This window comes from Oncorhynchus kisutch, unplaced genomic scaffold (assembly GCF_002021735.2).
Source record: "Oncorhynchus kisutch isolate 150728-3 unplaced genomic scaffold, Okis_V2 scaffold1322, whole genome shotgun sequence".
NCBI lineage: Eukaryota > Metazoa > Chordata > Actinopteri > Salmoniformes > Salmonidae > Oncorhynchus > Oncorhynchus kisutch.
The window spans coordinates 1-23,389 of NW_022263267.1; the positions used below are offsets into that span (position 1 = coordinate 1).

At 48.2% G+C, this 23,389-nt stretch overlaps 1 protein-coding gene across 1 annotated transcript; it reads left to right on the plus strand.

Moving 5' to 3' along the window:
* Positions 1 to 1,135: 1,135 nt before the first annotated feature.
* LOC109886349 (zinc finger protein 883-like) lies at positions 1,136 to 11,426 on the plus strand. The gene is made up of 3 exons (XM_020478050.2): positions 1,136 to 1,231; positions 7,744 to 8,284; positions 9,188 to 11,426. Exons 2-3 carry the CDS (start codon positions 7,750 to 7,752, stop codon positions 10,267 to 10,269), a joined length of 1,617 nt encoding a protein of 538 aa, XP_020333639.2. The 5' UTR covers positions 1,136 to 1,231; positions 7,744 to 7,749; the 3' UTR covers positions 10,270 to 11,426.
* The last annotated feature ends 11,963 nt before the right edge of the window (positions 11,427 to 23,389 follow it).

Genomic DNA, 23,389 nt, shown 5'->3' on the forward strand with positions numbered 1-23,389 from the left:
ACATGTACTTTGTTTATCAAGCACTGGAGTAAAACAAGCTGTATTTAATAATGTTGTGTTCTGACGGGTTAAGAGTTCAGCTAAGCTTGTGGGAATATCTTATTCTTCAAAAAATCGATGGGTGCAGAAAAATAATGATTTAGTGCAGGTGCGCAATGTATGGATCTATCGCAGCCTTGACTGTCCTGAGTTCGCAGATAGTTATTCTCACGATGACAGTGAAGTGAAGGCCGTAGGATGGCAAAAAGATCAGTCCCGTCGTCTCACTGTTTACCACCTTTGTCTCGAGTACAGACCTACATCTCCTGAATACAAACCAACTAAACGTACGTGTAACTCTTCATGCTCTCTTGAAAACTTTGCGGATCTTGAAATGACCAGTTGGCTGAGCGCTCTGATGTTGAGCCAGACCAGGAGGAAGTGGGCCGACCAGCAGTGACAGGTGTAGTGGAGACACAGTGTCGGGCCGGGGAAAGGACTAACTGGGAATGGTTACATCTGTGAACGTTTCGAGAATGTTGAGATTTTGTTTTGTGCATCCTCCGCTCAGAGGACGGACGTGTTGTGATTCTCTGGGGAGTAGGGCGCGCCCTCAGAGGATCATGTTGTGATTTGCTCTAGGGAGTAGGGCTCCACTCAGAGGTGATCAGTGTTGAGTTACTTTCAATGACTCAACAGTCCACTTGGAGTTACTTTCAATGACTCAACTGTCCCCAACCTCTTCTCCACTCAACCAGAACGAGGTCTGTGATGTTATTCGGCAGACTCCGGCAGACTACCATAGAAGCTGATCTCGTCAAAGACTTTTTTAAAAAACTAACTCAAGATGGACCACAGACTGTCCTTTTAAAGTGGGAACAAATTCGTTTTTTTTTTTTTTTTACTTTGGCAAAGGGGGAAATCTACAAAAATGTGTCTTAACAGATGCTAGTTTTGGGAACAAAAACTGTATTGAGATCAAACGTTTCACCGATGTGAAAATTTGCATGAATTCGTACAACATCGATCTTCTCCCACTGCCGGCCACTGGCATCCTCTCATCACCATATTTGGTAGTGAGTGGAACCGCCAACCGGATGCTTCACACTAATATATTTCCGTGAAATATCTGGCTCGTTGTTCTATCTGTGACGTCGTTCTGGGAAAGGAGGTGGGTCGGAGTTACGCTAGTTAGCTGTTGTTGTTGTTGCTAGTATCGTCGGTAGTCAACATTTCAAAGTCCAGGTCCAAAGTAAGATCAAGCTTTAAACATTCTATACGATTCTATGTACCTAACACATTACATATTATTTGTCGACACAAAAGCTAGTCTTCAGGACATTAGAGACTGTCTAACCATGTTATCTAGCTAACGTTAGCTATAGTGGGTTGAAGTTGCCTAGGGTTTTCATCTTCATCCTAGGCTAGATAGCTAGCTATCGTTGTTAGCAAACACGTTTGTTTAGCTAGCTATCTTCAAGACGCTGTGTTTTGTGACTGATCACATTATTCGTCATCAATGTCAAATATGTGATTAGTGAAGCGTTAATTTCAACCAGGCAGCCTGATCACTAGATAGTAGTGGGCAGGGACGGCGCCAGAACTAATCAGTTGGACAGGCATTTGATTAACTATTGTGGCTGTCGGTGCCGTTAAGATGAGGGAGGACCATTGCCGATGTTAGCATGTGAAAAAAATAAATAAGTGGCATGCCAGCAAAGCCACTACACAACACTAAACAATACATTCATTGCATTATAACGGTGACAAACGGTGCCCACAAACTGTTAGGACCTACATAAAGCTTGTCCCAACAGCAAGTCCCAACACCTTACCACTGCTACTCTTGGCTATCAGCAGAATCTGTCTGGCAGCGAATCAGTTCATTCAGACTCATTTACTGCCTTACAAAAACAACAACAGCTGATATGGCTGACTTGCTTAAACAAATGTGGTTTCTAATGACAATTGAGATGTACAAACTATGTCATAACGGACGAAAAAGCGGATAAGAGGGCAATTCATAATTGCACGGCCACAAATCATGCTTCATTGACAGCATGGCCAATGTTGAGTGTTTATCAATATAAACTTGGAAAATAGCCCTTAATCCCAGATTTGAGACCACGCTGCCACTATGATTCCTCCCCAAACCACTCGTTGATTGGAGATTTCCAACTTGTTGTGTAATTTTATGTCCGATGAGCACCGATAGTGTTTCCTCAATATTTCTCTATCTATAAAACAGGATTAAAAATGATTTTCCAGTAGATTGTCGCTTGATTCATGATGATTACGGCTAGCTAAGATTGTGAAAGTATAAATGTCCAATCAAAGCTACTGTAGATATAATGTGATTTGACGTAATTTTATCTGTGGCCAATGACCTTGAGACTTCTTGGATAACACTTCTATGGCAGCAGCCGAAGGGCTAGAATTTTCAATGTCTGCTCTTACACTTGGCAGTGCGTAAAGTCCTCATGAGTGACAGAACACTAAGCCAATCACAGCACGGACGCTCTGTTTTTTTTCTTCCTGCTGGTCTTGCAACGCACTACACCACAGAAAGGACTTAGCTAGCTGAAACAACTCGTTTTGTAGCTGCCTTACTCAAGAAAACAAAAAAGGGACTTGATTTATTTTTACAATTGTTTTTCAGACTCATATGTGACACATTAAATGCCAAAATACATGCAAATCAGCAAGCCCCTCCCCCCAAAATTAAATTATATATTTTTTGGTGCTAAAATGTGGGGCTCAAAACAGGTGGGCTCTGCCCTGAGTGACTGGTCCCCACTTGAGGATCATAATGTATGGTTGAGCAAGGCCTTTATTTCTATTCCAGCATATTGGGATGAATCCATTCACCCAGCTCAGTGTAACATCTATAGGTTAGGTTACGACATGGTTCCTAACATGACTCCATTCACCCAGCTCAGTGTAACATCTATAGGTTTAGGTTACGACATGGTTCCTAACATGACTCCATTCACCCAGCTCAGTGTAACATCTATAGGTTTAGGTTACGACATGGTTCCTAACATGTCACAATAACTCCTCCCTGGCATTTTCATTCGTGTCATGTCAACCAACACTGTATTCCAAAGCGCCCACTACTATTTATATTCTGTCTATAGAATTGTAATAAACATTCTATTTCCATGATTCCAACAGTTCACCCAAGTGTTCTGATCTAAATCGCAATTGCAACATTTGGTTAAAAATAAGGCCCAGTTTTTTTTTACCCCTTTTCTCCCCAAATTCGTGGTAGTTACAGTTGGTATGTTACAGTCTTGTCTCATCGCTGCAACTCCTGTACGGACTCGGGAGAGGTGAAGTTGGGAGAGTCGTGCGTCCTCCGAAACCCAACCAAACTGCACTACTTCTTGACATAATGCCCACTTAACCCGGAAGCCAGCCGCCACAATGTGTCGGAGGAAACGCCGTACACCTTGCCACCGTATCACCGTGCACTGTGCCAGGCCCGCCACAGGGGTCGCTGGTGCACGATGGGACAAGGACATCCCCGTCGTGCCAAACACGCTCCTAACCCAGACGAAGCTGGGTCTATTGTGTGCTGCCCCATGGTCTCTTGGTCACACAGACACCCAGAATCTCTAGTGGCACAGTTAGCAGTGTGATGCGCTGCCCCATGGGTCTCTTGGTCACACAGACACCCAGAATCTCTAGTGGCACAGCTAGCTAGCAGTGTGATGCGGTGCCCCATGGGTCTCCCAGGCACACAGACACCCAGAATCCCTAGTGGCACAGCTAGCTAGCAGTGTGATGCGGTTGCCCCATGGGTCTCCCAGGCAGCACAGACACCCAGAATCCCTAGTGGGCACAGCTAGCAGTGTGATGCCGCTGCCCCATGGGTCACACAGACACCAGAATCCCTAGTGGCACAGCTAGCTAGCAGTTGTGATGCGGTGCCCCATGGGTCTCCCAGGCACACAGACACCCAGATCCCTAGTGGCACAGCTAGCAGTGTGATGCGCTGCCCCATGGCGTTCACACAGACACCCAGAATCCTAGTGGCACAGCTAGCTAGCAGTGTGCTGCGCTGGCCCCATGGGTCTCCCGGTCACACAGACACCCAGAATCCATAAATACAGTCATAAATTAGAAACATAGTGTGATATGAGGGGTGGTGGGTTAGGGGGTGGCGGGTTAGGGGGGTAGGGTGGTGGGTTAGGGGGTGGCGGGTTAGGGGGTGGCGGGGGTGGCGGTTAGGGGGTTAGGGGTGGTGGGTTAGGGGGTGGTGGGTTAGGGGTGGTGGGTTAGGGGGTGGTGGGTTAGGGGTGGCGGGTTAGGGGGTGTGGGTTAGGGGTGGCGGGTTAGGGGGGTTAGGGGTGGGCGGGTTAGGTGGTGGTGGGTTAGGGGTTAGGAGGTGGCGGGTTAGGGGGTGGTGGGTTAGGGGTGGCGGGTTAGGGGGTGGTTGGGTTAGGGGATAGGAGGTGGTGGGTTAGGGGTGGTGGGTTAGGGGTGGTGGGTTAGGGGGTTAGAGGTGGTGGGTTAGGGGTGGTGGGTTATGGAGTGGTGGGTTAGGGGGTTAGGAGGGTGGCGGGTTAGAGGTGTGGGTTAGGGGGTGGTGGGTTAGGGGGTGGTGGGTTCGGGGGTTAGGAGGTGGCGGATTAGGGGTGGTGGGTTTAGGGGGTTAGGAGGTTGGCGGGTTGTAGGGGTGGTGAGTTAGGGGTTGGTGGGTTAGGGGGTTAGGAGGTGGTGGATTAGGGGGTTAGGAGGTGGCGGGTTAGGGGTGGTGGGTTAGGGGGTGGTGGGTTAGGGGTTAGGGGGTGGTGGTTAGGGGTTTAGGAGGGTGGCCGGTTAGGGGGTGGTGGGTTAGGGGTGGTGGGTTAGGGGGTTAGGAGGTGGTGGGTTAGGGGGTTAGGAGGTGGCGGGGTTAGGGGTGGTGGGTTAGGGGGTGGTGGGTTAGGGGGTTAGGGGGGTGGTGGGTTAGGGGGTTAGGGGTGGTGGGTTAGGGGTGGCAGGTAGGGGGTGGTGGGTTAGGGGGTGGTGGGTTAGGGGTTAGGGGGTGGTGGGTTAGGGGTGGCAGGTTGGGGGTGGCGGGTTAGGGGGTGGTGGGTTAGGGGAATGGCGGGTTGGGGGTGGCGGGTTAGGGGGTGTGGGTTAGGGGTGGTGGGTTAGGGGGTGGCAGGTTAGGGGTGGCGGGTGTGGGGGTGGTGGGTTAGGGGGTGGTGGGTTAGGGGGTGGTTGGGTTAGGGGTGGTTGGGTTAGGGGGGTTAGGAGGTGGCGGGTTAGGGGTGGTGGGTTAGGGGGTGGTGGGTTAGGGGGTTAGGAGGTAGGGGGTGGTGGGTTAGGGGGTTAGGAGGTGGCGGGTTAGGGGTGGTGGGTTAGGGGGTTAGGAGGTGGCGGGTTAGGTGGTGGCGGGTTAGGGGTGGTGGGTTAGGGGTTAGGAGGTGTGGGTTAGGAGGTGGCGGGTTAGGGGTGGTGGGTTAGGGGGTGGTGGGTTAGGGGGTTTAGGGGGTGGTGGGTTAGGGGGTTAGGAGGTGGCGGGTTAGGGGTGGTGGGTTAGGGGGTTAGGAGGTGGTGGGTTAGGGGGTTAGGAGGTGGCGGGTTAGGGGTGGTGGGTTAGGGGGTGTGGTTAGGGGGTTAGGGGTGGTGGGTTAGGGTGTTAGGGGGTGGTTGGTTAGGGGGTGGCGGGTTAGGGGGTGGTGGGTTAGTGGGTTAGGAGGTGGTGGGTTAGGGGTGGTGGGTTAGGGTTGATGGGTTAGGGGTGGTGGGTTAGGGGATGGTGGGTTGGGGGTGGTGGGTTAGGGGTGGTGGGTTAGGGGTGGCGGGTTAGGGGGGTGGTGGGTTGGGGGTGGCGAGTTAGGGGGTGGCGGTTAGGGGTGGCGGGTTAGGGGGTGGCGGGTTAGGGGGGTGGCGGGTTAGGGGTGGCGGGTTGGGGGTGGTGGGTTAGGGGGTGGTGGGTTAGGGGTGGTGGGTTAGGGGGTGGTGGGTTAGGGGTGGTGGGTTAGGGGGTGGCGGGTTGGGGGTGGTGGGTTAGGGGGTGGTGGGTTAGGGGTGGTGGGTTAGGGGGTTAGGAGGTAGGGTGGCGGGTTAGGGGTGGTGGGTTAGGGGGTTAGGGGGTGGTGGGTTAGGGGGTTAGGAGGTGGCGGGTGTTCATTTAGGCCCTGATGGCAATGATCAGTTTATTTTAAATAATTTTACGGGAGATTAATATAATATTTTTACATAAGAAATGTTAGTTTGTAAATGTGGAACATTTGAAAATAAATAAACATTTATTATTTAACCTCTTATTATTTGGAGCCTTCGGTACCCATTAAGCCCAGTCTGGATTCTTCACATTATAATCAAGTCATAAATCTTCATATTAGATATTATTCTTTAATATTATATTCACTTTTCTTACAAAAGTTTAGGGCCGTATATGTTAGAGATGTATAAACTGATATTTTAGTGGCCATAATGGGTACACTTAACCTACCATCCATTTTCACTCTGTTCAATTTGAATTGAAATCACTCAAAAGTTCACTGTAATGTACTGTAAACCAGTGTGTTTACAAGGTTGTAGCTGGTGTAATGTGGGCACGTTATGCGTCTACAAGGTTGTAGCTGGTGTAATGTGGGCATGTTATGTGTTTACAAGGTTGTAGCTGGTGTAATGTGGGCACGTTATGCGTCTACAAGGTTGTAGCTGGTGTAACGTGGGCATGTTATGTGTTTACAAGGTTGTAGCTGGTGTAATGTGGGCACGTTATGCGTTTACAAGGTTGTAGCTGGTGTAATGTGGGCACGTTATGCGTCTACAAGGTTGTAGCTGGTGTAATGTGGGCACGTTATGCGTCTACAATGTTAATAACAGTGGATTACCCATCGACAAGTAGCGCGCGTGTCACAACACCTCTTTATGATGTCATAATGGGCATCGTATGGTATGTAATGGTCATCACACTGGATTATTGATCTAGTAGAAATATATCAAGCTCACTCACGTCTTGGTGTGTGTGTGTGTGTGTGTGTGTGTGTGTGTGTTGGTAATGTCATGACTGTAAACACGATCTTTAACAATGTAACATTCGATAAACCGCACCGTCTACTGCAGCCTTTCTAAGGTGCCAAAATGAAATCAACCATTTGGTATCGTTTTGATTATGGAAGATTGAATAAGTGTGGTTCAAGCTGTTTTCTTTGAGTTGATTTGAAGCCATCGTCTCTATCTGAGCATGACAGCGTCCAACTCAGTTTCCCCTCCCAGAAAACACATGACACCGTATCGTGTTGTGTATTTGCAAATTCACGAGGAAACTGAAGAGCGGATGGCTTTACCGAGTTCGAGTGTTGGCTCACTTGACCTCCGTGTTTGTTAGCTAGCTAGTTAACCGTAGTTAGCTAACTTTAATTTTATTAATCATTTACTTAATCATTCAGCCAGCGTGATATCAAATGTCATTTTGGTTCGGCTTTGCTTTAAACTAGCAAACCTCTTGCTTGTAATTGTATCTAGCGATCCAGCTAGATATCATCCCACCCTATTGAGAAAGGTGACGGTAAAATGTATCAGTAAGCTAAAGTTAACCCAATTAGCTCAAATGGCTAACGTTAGCGATCGTTGCCAACACCACAGCAATGTTAGCTAGCTAGCTATATTTTCTTAGCAGAATCCTAGTAGATAGACCATGCATGCAACATTTTCCATCTATCCCTTTTTGTTAGCAAAACTGTTCTAGTGAAACTCATCCTGTTTGTGAAACTCACTTTTCACTTTTTTTTGTGCCTCTTTTGAATCCATCTGTAGCCTTCCATGTCTGAACCCAAGTCCACAGAGTCCCCAGGATCTTACTGTGGTGTTCCAGACCAGAGAACCTCACAGCAGGGTCCAGAGATGGTCTCAGTGAAACTGGAGGACTGCAGTCAAACACTGGAACTCAATGTGATTGTTAAAGAAGAGCCAGAAGTCCTAGAGGAAGAGATGGCTGTCAAAGAGGAGGAGGCAGAGGAGGAGAGAGCTGTCAGAGAGGAGGAGAGAGCAGTCAAAGAGGAAGAGGAGGAGAGAGCAGTCAAAGAGGAAGAGGAGGAGAGAGCAGTCAAAGAGGAGGTGGAGGAGGAGAGAGGAGTCAAAGAGGAGGAGAGAGCTGTCAAAGAGGAGGAGGAGAGAGCTGTCAAAGAGGAGGTGGAGGAGGAGAGAGGAGTCAAAGAGGAGGAGAGAGCTGTCAAAGAGGAGGAGGAGAGAGCTGTCAAAGAGGAGGAAGAGAGAGCTGTCAAAGAGGAGGTGGAAGAGAGTAGAGAAGTGTCTGATCCAGATCTGGAGGAAGAAGTAGATAGTATCACTGACCCAGGTACGTTCAGGTGTGGAGTACGGATAGAAGTTGGTGCCTCAGGGGATTCTAAAATTATTATTGCTATTATTGACAGCTCACTTCCCACAACTATTGTTAAAGTTTTCCCAGATTTTAGACAGAGATGATATTATATTGTTAAAGTTAGCCCAGCTTTTAGACAGAGATGCTATACTATTGTTAAAGTTAGCCCAGCTTTTAGACAGAGATTATTTATTATTGTTAAAGTTATCCCAGCTTTTAGACAGAGATGATATACTATTGTTAAAGTTAGCCCAGCTTTTAGACAGAGATGATATACTATTGTTAAAGTTAGCCCAGCTTTTAGACAGAGATGCTATACTATTGTTAAAGTTAGCCCAGCTTTTAGACAGAGATGATATACTATTGTTAAAGTTAGCCCAGCTATTAGACAGAGATGATATACTATTGTTAAAATTAGCCCAGCTTTTAGACAGATATGCTATACTCCGTGTAGCAGTATACCAACCTGTGTCTCTGACTGTTTGACAACTCTTTCCCCAAGTGTATGTATGTATATCTGTGGTTGTGAAAGAAAAGAATGTCATTGTTTTCATCGCCCAGTAAATAATCTGCTGTTAATCAACTGTTAATTAATGAAACAATGAATAAAGAGTTGTAAGCTTGGGCTCGTGCCATCACCTGCTGTTGTGCCCTTGACTAAGACTCTTAACCGCCCACAGCAACTGGTCCACATGCCCCCATAGTACGGCAGCCCTCTGCTCCAACCCGTATGTTTGTGTTTTAAACAGGAAGTCACAATTCCGTTGGACCTTGTGTTCTAATTGGACAAATAAATTAATCTTAATCGTTTTTTAGACAAGTCTAAAGCCAATGTGTCTGATCCTGATTCTAACCCTTTATCTGTTCCTATTCCCACAGGAGAGATCTCCAACCCAGGTTCAGACAGTGAGCCCAGTTCCACAGCATCAGGAAACCATAAACACAGACGGGGGAGCTCAAGACAGAAACATCACCACTGCATGGACCGACCCTGCTCAGATTCTAGAGGCAGTTCATTGTGTCCAACTCACCTCATACCACGCAAAAAGACCCTCAAAAGAAAGAAGATGTACCCGTGTGGTCAATGTGGGAAGAGATTTCAGACACCAAGCAGCTTGAAGACGCACCAGCTTACTCACACAGGAAAGAAGTCGTACCACTGCTCCCAGTGTAGGAAGACTTTCAGTTGTTCGTTCAATTTGAAGAGGCATCAGAGAATACACACAGGAGAGAAGCCTTTCCACTGCTTCCAATGTGGGAAGAGCTTCCGTATGGAAGGACAGCTAAACGAACACAAGAGAATACACACAGGAGAGAAGCCGTACCACTGCTTTCAGTGTGGGAAGAGTTTTGGTCGGGCAGGAGCTCTAAAGGCACACCAGCTAATTCACACAGGAGAGAAGCCGTACCACTGCTCTCAGTGTGGGAAGAGCTTCAGTCAGGCAGGACACCTGAAGACACACCATCGAATTCACTCAGGAGAGAAGCCATACCACTGCTCTGTTTGTGAGATGAGTTTTCCTCTTTTACAGACCTTAAATAGACACCAGCTTACTCACACAAGAAAGATGCCTTATCACTGCTCCCAGTGTGGGAAGAGCTTCAGTCAAACAGAAAGCCTTAGGGCACACCAGTTAACTCACACAGTAGAGAAGCCTTACCACTGCCTTCAATGTGGAAAGAGTTTCAGTCATTCATCAAATGTGACGGCCCACCAGTTAACTCACACAGGAGAGAAGAATTACCACTGCACTCAGTGTGGGAAGAGCTTCAGTCTGGCAAGATACCTGAAGAAACATTGTCAAACGCACACAGGAGAGAAGCCTTACCACTGCCCACAGTGTGGGAAGAGTTTCCGTCAGTCATCACATCTGAGGGCACACAAGTTAACTCACACAGGAGAGAAGCCCTGTACCGCTTCTCTCAGTGTGGGAAGATCTTCAGGCAGACAGCAGACTTAAAGAGACACCAGCTAAACGTTGACACGTTTTTATCCCGATCTACAGGCTCCAGATCAGATCCCGGCCCATTGACTGTTCCTAGGCCGTCATTGAAAATAAGAATTTGTTCTTAACTGACTTGCCTGGTTAAATAAAGGGTCAAATAAAAAAATTATAAGAGTAAATCCGGAGTAAAACCTAACGCGGCAGCCCGTAAAGTGTAAATATGTACCTGATTCCGCTCTACAGGCTCTTACGACGTCACAATAATTTAACATGTTGAATATATTGGGCCTCAAATCAGCCATTATTGCTGAGTGCGAGCAGTGCTCAGAGCACTTATGAGGCACGTCCCACCGTCAGCCAAAGCTAACGTTGGCTAGGCTTATAGCTAACGTTGGCTAGGCTAATAGCTTACGTTGGCTAGGCTAATAGCTAACGTTGGCTAGGCTAATAGCTAACGTTGGCTAGGCTAATAGCTAACGTTAGCTGGCTGACTCGCTTGCTGGCTAAGATAATTGCATATAGCAAACATTTTCTGATAATTGGTTAGATGGAAGGGCTGGATATTGATGCACGGACCGGTTTGGGTTTTTACTTTACATTCTATGTCGGCCGTCAATGTAATTAAGAATTTGTTTTTATTGGACTTGCCTAGGTAAAGATTTTTATTTTTATTATAAATATAACGGTATTTGAATGTTTGGTTTGTTAAATGTGATATGTCGTGTGTAACGTCCATTTTGATCGTTTACTCTGCTTACTTGAGTCATCTCTCTCTGCTCTCCCTCTCTCTCTCTCTATGCCTCGTTGCCACACAGACCTAGCCCCGCCCCTGTCATTCAAGGAGCTCACGTGTTGGTTCTGGCCCACCAAACACGTGCGTTCAGTCTGCATGGTCAATGCAGCACACGCAACAATATCAATACACTTCTAGAATGTACCCTTCCTTTTGTTTCTTACATCTGCAAACAGCTAGTTTGTCTTTTCTTAGCGAGTTGTTCTATATCGTGCCGCTAGCTAGATAATAGATGTACCGAGTCAGAGCAAAGGTAGCTAGTTATACAGCCTGATACCAGTGATGGTGGAGGCCTAAATCAGCATGTTTGTAAAAACAGTATCTTCTAAACCAATAAGATCAGGAGAAGCATGAATATATTATCTACATGAAGTAGCTCCTCCCTGGCATTTTCATTTGTTGTCATGCCAACCAACACTGTATTCAAAATTCCCACTTATTTATATTCTGACTATAGAATTAAAATAATTATTCTTATTTCAATGATTTCAACGGTTCTCCAAAGTGTTTTGACCTAAATTAGAAGTCAAATCGCAATTACATTTGGTAAAAATAAATCCTTGATTTTTTTGGGAGGGACAATAATGTGCAACCCTGCGTGGCAGTGTGAAAATAATCACAAATGAGTGCAGGAAATGAAGAAATTCATGGAAATGTAGGAAATTGTATTTGGTTAAAGTTTAATTGTACAATATAAAACAATAAGAATGGAGAAAGAATTTTGTATTATTCAAAAACCTAAAATCCCGTCAAATACCGTCCTATGTGATATTATATATTTGGGCCATATCGCCCAGCCCTATTAGATGGTGTTATGTATTAGCGACACTTTGGGTTACTTTAATGTAGCTGTAAGCTGGGTGTTGATAGCAACTGGCTGACTCATTCAGTGCTAACGTAACGCTAGCAGGCTGGTAGGGCTAAGGCTAGCAGGCTGGTAGGGCTAACGCTAGCAGGCTGGTAGGGCTAAAGCTCGCAGGCTGGTAGGGCTAACGCTAGCAGGCTGGTAGGGCTAAAGCTCGCAGGCTGGTAGGGCTAACGCTCGCAGGCTGGTAGGGCTGACGCTAGCAGGCTGGTAGGACTAACGCTAGCAAGCTGGTAGGTCTAAAGATAGCAGGTTTAGAGGAGTGTTGAATGAACACATCCACGCCAGACGTCAATCACAATGAGAATACACAAAGAGCCCTTCACTGAACAGAGAACAAAGAGGTGGAGGGGTGGCTTAACAGCAGAGGGGGAGGGGCCGCTCCCAGCAGAGGGGGCCGCTCCCGGTAGGCTCCCAGCAGAGGGGGAGGAGCCTCTCCCGGCAGGCTCCCAGCAGAGGGGGGAGGAGCCTCTCCCGGCAGGCTCCCAGCAGAGGGGGAGGGGCTGCTCCCAACAGAGGCGAAGGGGCCACTCCCAACAGGATTTGTCCTCCTCTTTTGCTCATCTCACACCTCACACCTCTAGTCTACATCAAAGCTCCCTCCATCAGCCTCCATCACAAAGCTCCTCCCATCAGCTCGAAGGTGGCAAGTTTAACCCAGTGGTCCACAGACGGCCTGCCGGAGACATGGACACAGCAGAGTTCTGACCAAGAGTGACGATGACTACAACACAGCCAGGGAACTTCTCCATTGGAGAACCATCTGCTGCAAGCAAAAGTGCCTCCAACCCATATTTCCTCAAGCAGACCACGTAAACGGACTGAACCTGACATGGTTAACAGTGTTTGTGTGTAATAAGATGCCATTTTAGAATGTGTGTGATTTATGCTTTTGTGACAATGACCAGGTATTACCCTCAGGTGTCCACGGAGAAGTGTACTGTTTGGTATCTGTGATCTTAGTCTTCACAGTCTTCACCCAGGCGGTGGTAGATGTTATGAGAGGACAAAGTACCCTCCATTTATGTGGACAGTTGATTAACTCGTGCCCTGCCCTGAGCCAATCACAGCTCTCCTCACCTGACTGGTGCCCTGCCCTGAGCCAATCACAGCTCTCCTCACCTGACTGGTGCCCTGCCCTGAGCCAATCACAGCTCTCCTCACCTGACTCGTGCCCTGCCCTGAGCCAATCACAGCTCTCCTCACCTGACTCGTGGCCTGCCCTGAGCCAATCACAGCTCTCCTCACCTGACTCGTGCCCTGCCCTGAGCCAATCACAGCTATCCTCACCTGACTCGTGCCCTGCCCTGAGCCAATCACAGCTATCCTCACCTGACTCGTGCCCTGCCCTGAGCCAATCACAGCTCTCCTCACCTGACTCGTGGCCTGCCCTGAGCCAATCACAGCTCTCCTCACCTGACTCGTGCCCTGCCCTGAGCCAATCACAGCTCTCCTCACCTGACTCGTGCCCTGCCCTGAGCCAATCACAGCTCTCCTCACCTGACTCGTGCCCTGCCCTGAGCCAATCACAGCTCTCCTCACCTGACTCGTGCCCTGCCCTGAGCCAATCACAGCTCTCCTGACCTGACTCGTGCCCTGCCCTGAGCCAATCACAGCTCTCCTCACCTGACTCGTGCCCTGCCCTGAGCCAATCACAGCTCTCCTCACCTGACTCGTGCCCTGCCATGAGTCAAAGATCAATGCAGGCGATGACTGCTAGTCCCTCACCTGAGCCAATCACAGCTCTCCTGACGGTAGGCTTCACTTCATTCTGTCCAGGATTATAAATTGAATGTATGAATTACCACTCATTGTGTTCCCACGATGACCAGGACTAAACTGACCCCCGACCCCACCCCGTGGGGACCTTGAGATAGGGGACTAGTGAACTTCGACCCTACACTGAGGAACGTTCCTTGAAGACCCTACACCGGGGAACGTTCCCTGAAGACCCCACACAGCGGAACGTTCCCTGAAGACCGTACACCGCGGAAAGTTCCCTGAAGAAATGAAAACAGCGGAACATTCCCTAAAGACCGTACACCATGGAACGTTCCCTGAAGACCATACACCATGGAACGTTCCCTGAAGACCATACACCATGGAACATTCCCTTAAGACCATACACCATGGAACGTTCCCTGAAGACCATACACCATGGAACATTCCCTGAAGACCATACACCATGGAACGTTCCCTGAAGACCGTACACCGCGGAAAGTTCCCTGAAGAAATGAAAACAGCGGAACGTTCCCTAAAGACCGTACACCATGGAACGTTCCCTGAAGACCATACACCATGGAACGTTCCCTGAAGACCATACACCATGGAACATTCCCTGAAGACCATACACCATGGAACGTTCCCTGAAGACCATACACCATGGAACGTTCCCTGAAGACCATACACCATGGAACGTTCCCTGAAGACCATACACCATGGAACGTTCCCTGAAGACCATACACCTTTGGTTCCAGACAGGATATACATAATAGTATCCATCGTTCTAGGCTATGGTACTTCTCTTATTACCTATCTATTTATATTTAATTATATTTCTATATTATGATCCCTGCCTTTCATTCAGAAGTATCAACAGTAGCTGGTTGGAGTGGATTGTGTTTGTGTGCTACACAGTCCCTAAGTTCTAGACCTCAGCTGAATCTGCTAATGAATGGTGTGGCTGTTGAACAAGTTGAGGAGACTAAATGACTTGGCGTCACCTTAGATTGTAAACTGTCCTGGTCAAAACATATAGATTCAATGGTTGTAAAGATGATGGTCTGTCCGTAGTAAAGAGATTTCTGACACCACAAAGAAGTCCTCCAGGCTCTAGTTTAGGCTCTAGTTTTATCTGATCTAGATTAATGTCCAGCCGTATGTTTAGGTTCTAGTTTGATCTTATCTAGATTAATGTCTAGCCGTATGTTTAGGCTCTAGTTTGATCTTATCTAGATTAATGTCCAGCCGTACGTTTAGGCTCTAGTTTGATCTGATCTAGATTAATGTCCAGCCGTATGTTTAGGCTCTAGTTTTATCTGATCTAGATTAATGTCTAGCCGTTGGTGCTCCCTTCTATCTTATATACAGTATTATACAGAGCCGTGGGTGCATGGTGCTCCCTTCTATCTTATATACAGTATTATACAGAGCCGTGGGTGCATGGTGCTCCCTTCTATCTTATATACAGTATTATACAGAGCCGTGGGTGCATGGTGCTCCCTTCTATCTTATATACAGTATTATACAGAGCCGTGGGTGCATGGTGCTCCCTTCTATCTTATATACAGTATTATACAAAGCCGTGAGTGCATGGTGCTCCCTTCTATCTTATACACAGTATTACACAGAGCCGTGAGTGCCTGGTGCTCCCTTCTATCTTATATACAGTATTACACAGAGCCGTGAGTGCATGGTGCTCCCTTCTATCTTATACACAGTATTACACAGAGCCGTGAGTGCCTGGTGCTCCCTTCTATCTTATATACAGTATTACACAGAGCCGTGAGTGCATGGTGCTCCCTTCTATCTTATACACAGTATTATACAGAGCCGTGAGTGCCTGGTGCTCCCTTCTATCTTATATACAGTATTACACAGAGCCGTGAGTGCATGGTGCTCCCTTCTATCTTATACACAGTATTACACAGAGCCGTGAGTGCCTGGTGCTCCCTTCTATCTTATACAGCGCTAGTGAACCTCAGACCTGGTTTGGAAACAACCGATGAAGCAATAGCTCACGACACAACGCCCATCTCCATGTGACCATGTGACCTCCATGTGACTTGTTGTGTGTATGTATTGACAGGTATGTGTAACTGATAGACACACACACTACATATGCATGTTTTTAAATGTATGTGAACTGTGAAGTATTTTTCGTTATGTGTCAGATCCCAGTAAAGACGAGCTGTCTCCGTTGCCGTCGGCGACTGGGGATCCTAATAAATCACACGTTAGGACCTCTGATCCCCGTTCCTCTGATCCCCGTTCCTCTGTTCCCCGTTCCTCTGTTCCCCGTACCTCTGATCCCCGTTCCTCTGATCCCTGTTCCTCTGTTCCCCGTTCCTCTGATCCCCGTTCCTCTGTTCCCTGTGTGTGACTGGGATTCTGTTCCCCGTTCCTCTGATCCCCGTTCCTCTGTTCCCTGTGTGTGACTGGGATTCTGATCCCCGTTCCTCTGATCCCCGTTCCTCTGTTCCCCGTTCCTCTGTTCCCCGTTCCTCTGATCCCCGTTCCTCTGATCCCCGTTCCTCTGATCCCCGTTCCTCTGTTCCCCGTACCTCTGATCCCCGTTCCTCTGTTCCCCGTTCCTCTGATCCCCGTTCCTCTGATCCCCATTCCTCTGATCCCTGTGTGTGACTGGGATTCTGATCCCCGTTCCTCTGATCCCCGTTCCTCTGTTCCCCGTTCCTCTGATCCCCGTTCCTCTGATCCCCGTTCCTCTGATCCCTGTTCCTCTGATCCCCGTTCCTCTGTTCCCTGTGTGTGACTGGGATTCTGTAGCCATTCACATCAGTACAGCATTTTGCCATCACAGTCTCCATTCATTCAGCCTGTACATCCATTGAATCCAAGATGGCGTAGCAGTAAGTCGTCCTGTCGTGTCGTGTCCCTGTATATTTTGTTTATATTTTGTTTATTTTTCGTTTTTTTTACATATTTTTCGTTTTTTACATAGCTATCCCTTTAAAAACATTTTGCTAAACCTAAGCTTCCAAATACGCTGGATCTTCACAACTAGCTATCTAGCTAAACTGCAACCCTGGATGATTACCCCTGGCTAGCGTTTCCACCCACTTAGCTTGAAGCTAGCCCGGCCTGCGCTACCACCGTAGCATACTCCTGAGCTACAATACCCGGGCCCACGACCGGTCTATCGATGTCACCGCATGAAGAGGAATAAACAGACTCACCCCATCGCGACGTCCCCCAAAGGCTAACTCTCTAGCCCTCGCTATCTCCCTGCTTGCTAATTCGGCCTGCTAACTGCTAGCTTGTCCAGCTCCGGTCCGCTAACTGCTACCTTGTCTAGCCCGGGCCTACAAACTGTTAGCTTGTTAGCACAGGCCTGCTAACCGCCTGAATCTCCGCGTCCCAAACGCCCACCGGACCCATATTTACTTTCTATCTCTTTTGACTTTTAATTTGTTTATACCTTCCGGAAACCTGCCTCACCCAATGTGATACGGAATCGCTATTATTTTTTATTTATTTTTAGAACACACTCAAGAACCTCCAGAAGCTAACCAGCTAACTAGCTACAAGCTATTTAGTCATTGTTCGTTTTTTTAACCTGGATAACACTCGCCAGTCCAGCTTCCCTTCCCCATCCACCGCTGCCCCCTGGACACTGATCTCTTGGCTACATAGCTGATGCACGCTGGACTGTCCATAAATCACGGTACTCCATTCTGCTTGTTTGTTTTATCTGTTGGCCCCGTTGCCTAGTCTACGCCATTTTACCTGCTGTTGTTGTGCTAGCTGATTAGCTGTTGTCTCACCTACTGTTTTAGCTAGCTTTCCCAATTCAACACCTGTGATTACTGTATGCCTCGCTGTATGTCTCTCTCAAATGTCAATATGCCTTGTATACTGTTGTTCAGGTTAGTTATCATTGTTTTAGTTCACAATGGAGCCCCTAGTTCCACTCTTCATACCCCTGATAACTCCTTTGTCCCACCTCCCACACATGCGGTGACCTCACCCATTACTACCAGCATGTCCAGAGATACAACCTCTCTCATCATCACCCAGTGCCTGGGCTTACCTCCGCTGTACCCGCACCCCACCATACCCCTGTCTGCGCATTATGCCCTGAATATATTCTACCATGCCCAGAAACCTGCTCCTCTTATTCTCTGTCCCCAACGCTCTAGGCGACCAGTTTTGATAGCCTTTAGCCGCACCCTCATACTACTCCTTCTCTGTTCCGCGGGTGATGTGGAGGTAAACCCAGGCCCTGCATGTCCCCAGGCACCCTCATTTGTTGACTTCTGTGTTCGAAAAAGCCTTGGTTTCATGCATGTCAACATCAGAAGCCTCCTCCCTAAGTTTGTCTTACTCACTGCTTTAGCACACTCTGCTAACCCTGATGTCCTTGCTGTGTCTGAATCCTGGCTCAGGAAGGCCACCAAAAATTCAGAGATTTCCATACCCAACTATAACATCTTCCGTCAAGATAGAACTGCCAAAGGGGGAGGAGTTGCAGTTTACTGCAGAGATGGCCTGCAAAGTAATGTCATACTTTCCAGGTCCATACCCAAACAGTTCGAACTACTAATTTTGAAAATTACTCTCTCCAGAAATAAGTCTCTCACGGTTGCCACCTGCTACCGACCCCCCTCAGCTCCCAGCTGTGCCCTGGACACCATTTGTGAATTGATCGCCCCCCATCTAGCTTCAGAGTTTGTTCTGTTAGGTGACCTAAACTGGGATATGCTTAACACCCCGCCAGTCCTACAATCTAAGCTAGATGCCCTCAATCTCACACAAATCATCAAGGAACCCACCAGGTACAACCCTAACTCTGTAAACAAGGGCACCCTCATAGACGTCATCCTGACCAACTGGCCCTCCAAATACACCTCCGCTGTCTTCAACCAGGATCTCAGCGATCACTGCCTCATTGCCTGTATCCGCTACGGAGCCGCAGTCAAACGACCACCCCTCATCACTGTCAAACGCTCCCTAAAACACTTCTGTGAGCAGGCCTTTCTAATCGACCTGGCCAGGGTATCCTGGAAGGACATTGACCTCATCCCGTCAGTTGAGGATGCCTGGTCATTCTTTAAAAGTAACTTCCTCACCATTTTAGATAAGCATGCTCCGTTCAAAAAATGCAGAACTAAGAACAGATACAGCCCTTGGTTCACCCCAGACCTGACTGCCCTCGACCAGCACAAAAACATCCTGTGGCGGACTGCAATAGCATCGAATAGTCCCCGTGATATGCAACTGTTCAGGGAAGTCCGGAACCAATACACGCAGTCAGTCAGGAAAGCTAAGGCCAGCTTCTTCAGGCAGAAGTTTGCATCCTGTAGCTCCAACTCCAAAAAGTTCTGGGACACTGTGAAGTCCATGGAGAACAAGAGCACCTCCTCCCAGCTGCCCACTGCACTGAGGCTAGGTAACACGGTCACCACTGATAAATCCATGATTATCGAAAACTTCAATAAGCATTTCTCAACGGCTGGCCATGCCTTCCGCCTGGCTACTTCAACCTCGGCCAACAGCTCCGCCCCCCCCGCAGCTCCTCGCCCAAGCCTCTCCAGGTTCTCCTTTACCCAAATCCAGATAGCAGATGTTCTGAAAGAGCTGCAAAACCTGGACCCGTACAAATCAGCTGGGCTTGACAATCTGGACCCTCTATTTCTGAAACTATCTGCCACCATTGTCGCAACCCCTATTACCAGCCTGTTCAACCTCTCTTTCATCTCGTCTGAGATCCCCAAGGATTGGAAAGCTGCCGCAGTCATCCCCCTCTTCAAAGGGGGAGACACCCTGGACCCAAACTGTTACAGACCTATATCCATCCTGCCCTGCCTATCTAAGGTCTTCGAAAGCCAAGTCAACAAACAGGTCACTGACCATCTCGAATCCCACCGTACCTTCTCCGCTGTGCAATCTGGTTTCCGAGCCGGTCATGGGTGCACCTCAGCCACACTCAAGGTACTAAACGACATCATAACCGCCATCGATAAAAGACAGTACTGTGCAGCCGTCTTCATCGACCTCGCCAAGGCTTTCGACTCTGTCAATCACCATATTCTTATCGGCAGACTCAGTAGCCTCGGTTTTTCGGATGACTGCCTTGCCTGGTTCACCAATTACTTTGCAGACAGAGTTCAGTGTGTCAAATCGGAGGGCATGCTGTCCGGTCCTCTGGCAGTCTCTATGGGGGTGCCACAGGGTTCAATTCTCGGGCCGACTCTTTTCTCTGTGTATATCAATGATGTTGCTCTTGCTGCGGGCGATTCCCTGATCCACCTCTACGCAGACGACACCATTCTATATACTTTCGGCCCGTCTTTGGACACTGTGCTATCTAACCTCCAAACAAGCTTCAATGCCATACAACACTCCTTCCGTGGCCTCCAACTGCTCTTAAACGCTAGTAAAACCAAATGCATGCTTTTCAACCGGTCGCTGCCTGCACCTGCATGCCCGACTAGCATCACCACCCTGGATGGTTCCGACCTAGAATATGTGGACGTCTATAAGTACCTAGGTGTCTGGCTAGACTGCAAACTCTCCTTCCAGACTCATATCAAACATCTCCAATCGAAAATCAAATCAAGAGTCGGCTTTCTATTCCGCAACAAAGCCTCCTTCACTCAAGCCGCCAAGCTTACCCTAGTAAAACTGACTATCCTACCGATCCTCGACTTCGGCGATGTCATCTACAAAATGGCTTCCAACACTCTACTCAGCAAACTGGATGCAGTCTATCACAGTGCCATCCGTTTTGTCACTAAAGCACCTTATACTACCCACCACTGCGACTTGTATGCTCTAGTCGGCTGGCCCTCGCTACATATTCGTCGCCAGACCCACTGGCTCCAGGTCATCTACAAGTCTATGCTAGGTAAAGCTCCGCCTTATCTCAGCTCACTGGTCACGATGGCAACACCCATCCGTAGCACGCGCTCCAGCAGGTGTATCTCACTGATCATCCCTAAAGCCAACACCTCATTTGGCCGCCTTTCGTTCCAGTACTCTGCTGCCTGTGACTGGAACGAATTGCAAAAATCGCTGAAGTTGGAGACTTTCATCTCCCTCACCAACTTCAAACATCAGCTATCTGAGCAGCTAACCGATCGCTGCAGCTGTACATAGTCTATTGGTAAATAGCCCACCCTTTTCACCTACCTCATCCCCGTACTGTTTTTATTTATTTACTTTTCTGCTCTTCTGCACACCAATATCTCTACCTGTACATGACCATCTGATCTTTTATCACTCCAGTGTTAATCTGCAAAATTGTAATTATTTGCCTACCTCCTCATGCCTTTTGCACACATTGTATATAGACCCCCCCTTCGTTTTCTACTGTGTTATTGACTTGTTAATTGTTTACTCCATGTGTAACTCTTTGTTGTATGCTCACACTGCTATGCTTTATCTTGGCCAGGTCGCAGTTGCAAATGAGAACTTGTTCTCAACTAGCCTACCTGGTTAAATAAAGGTGAAATAAAAAAAAAAAATTCTAAGCATTTCCTATTTGTTTTTGTATTTTATTGAACCTTTATTTAACTAGGAAAATCAGCTAAGAACAAATTCTTATTTACAATGACGGCCTACCCCAGCCAAACCTTTACGACACTGGGCCAATTGTGCGCCGCCCTATGGGACTCCCATGGCTGGTTGTGATACAGCCTGGACCCGAACCTATAGACATATCGGTCCTGGAAGGTAGGAAGCTCGGCCCCCGGGATTTACTGGGCCGTACGCACTACCCTCTGTAGTGCCTTGAGGTCGGAGGCAGAGCAGTTTCCGTACCAAGCGGTGTTGCAGCCAGTCAAGATGCTCTCAGTGGAGCAGCTGTAGAACTTTTGGAGGATCTGAGGACCCAGATCCTTTCAGACTGCTGAGGGGGAAGAGGTGTTGTTGTGCCCTCTTGAGGACTGTCTTAGTTTGGGTGGACCATGATATATCCTTGGTGATGTGAACACAGAGGAACTTGAACCCCACACCACTACAGAAGTGATGAAGTGATGGATCCTTGGTGATGTGAACACAGAGGAACTTGAACCCTACACCACTACAGCCCTGTTGAAGTGATGAGGGTGTGCTTGTTCCTCTGTTTCCTGTGTTTTCCACGGTCAACTCTTTTGTCTTGCTGATGTTGAGGGGGAGGTTGTTGTCCTGGCACTGTAGTGCCAGGTCTCTGACCTCCTACCTATTAGGTGTCTCATCATTGTCTGTGATCAGGCCTTCCACTGTCGTGTCATCACCAAACATGATGGTATGTATGTATGTATGTATGTATGTATGTATGTATGTATGTATGTATGTATGTATGTATGTATGTATGTATGTATACACAGACAGTACCAGTCAAAAGATTGGACACACCTACTCCAGGGTTTTTCTTTATTTTTACTATTTTCTACATTGTAGAATAACAGGGAAAACACAACACTATGAAATAACACATTTAGTAACCGAAAAAGTATTAAACAAATAAATATATATATAATATTTACAAGAAGAAACCCAGCCCATCACGGACTACAGGAAGAAACCCAGCCCATCACGGACTACAGGAAGAAACCCAGCCCATCACGGACTACAGGAAGAAACCCAGCCCATCACGGACTACAGGAAGAAACCCAGCCCATCACGGACTACAGGAAGAAACCCAGCCCATCACGGACTACAGGAAGAAACCCAGCCCATCACGGACTACAGGAAGAAACCCAGCCCAGTCACGGACTACAGGAAGAAACCCAGCCCATCACGGACTACAGGAAGAAACCCAGCCCAGTCACGGACTACAGGAAGAAACCCAGCCCATCACGGACTACAGGAAGAAACCCAGCCCATCACGGACTACAGGAAGAAACCCAGCCCATCACGGACTACAGGAAGAAACCCAGCCCATCACGGACTACAGGAAGAAACCCAGCCCATCACGGACTACAGGAAGAAACCCAGCCCAGTCACGGACTACAGGAAGAAACCCAGCCCAGTCACGGACTACAGGAAGAAACCCAGCCCATCACGGACTACAGGAAGAAACCCAGCCCATCACGGACTACAGGAAGAAACCCAGCCCATCACGGACTACAGGAAGAAACCCAGCCCATCACGGACTACAGGAAGAAACCCAGCCCATCACGGACTACAGGAAGAAACCCAGCCCATCACGGACTACAGGAAGAAACCCAGCCCATCACGGACTACAGGAAGAAACCCAGCCCATCACGGACTACAGGAAGAAACCCAGCCCATCACGGGCTACAGGAAGAAACCCAGCCCATCACGGACTACAGGAAGAAACCCAGCCCATCACGGACTACAGGAAGAAACCCAGCCCATCACGGACTACAGGAAGAAACCCAGCCCATCACGGACTACAGGAAGAAACCCAGCCCATCACGGACTACAGGAAGAAACCCAGCCCAGTCACGGACTACAGGAAGAAACCCAGCCCAGTCACGGACTACAGGAAGAAACCCAGCCCATCACGGACTACAGGAAGAAACCCAGCCCATCACGGACTACAGGAAGAAACCCAGCCCATCACGGACTACAGGAAGAAACCCAGCCCATCACGGACTACAGGAAGAAACCCAGCCCATCACGGACTACAGGAAGAAACCCAGCCCATCACGGACTACAGGAAGAAACCCAGCCCATCACGGACTACAGGAAGAAACCCAGCCCATCACGGACTACAGGAAGAAACCCAGCCCATCACGGACTACAGGAAGAAACCCAGCCCAGTCACGGACTACAGGAAGAAAACCAGC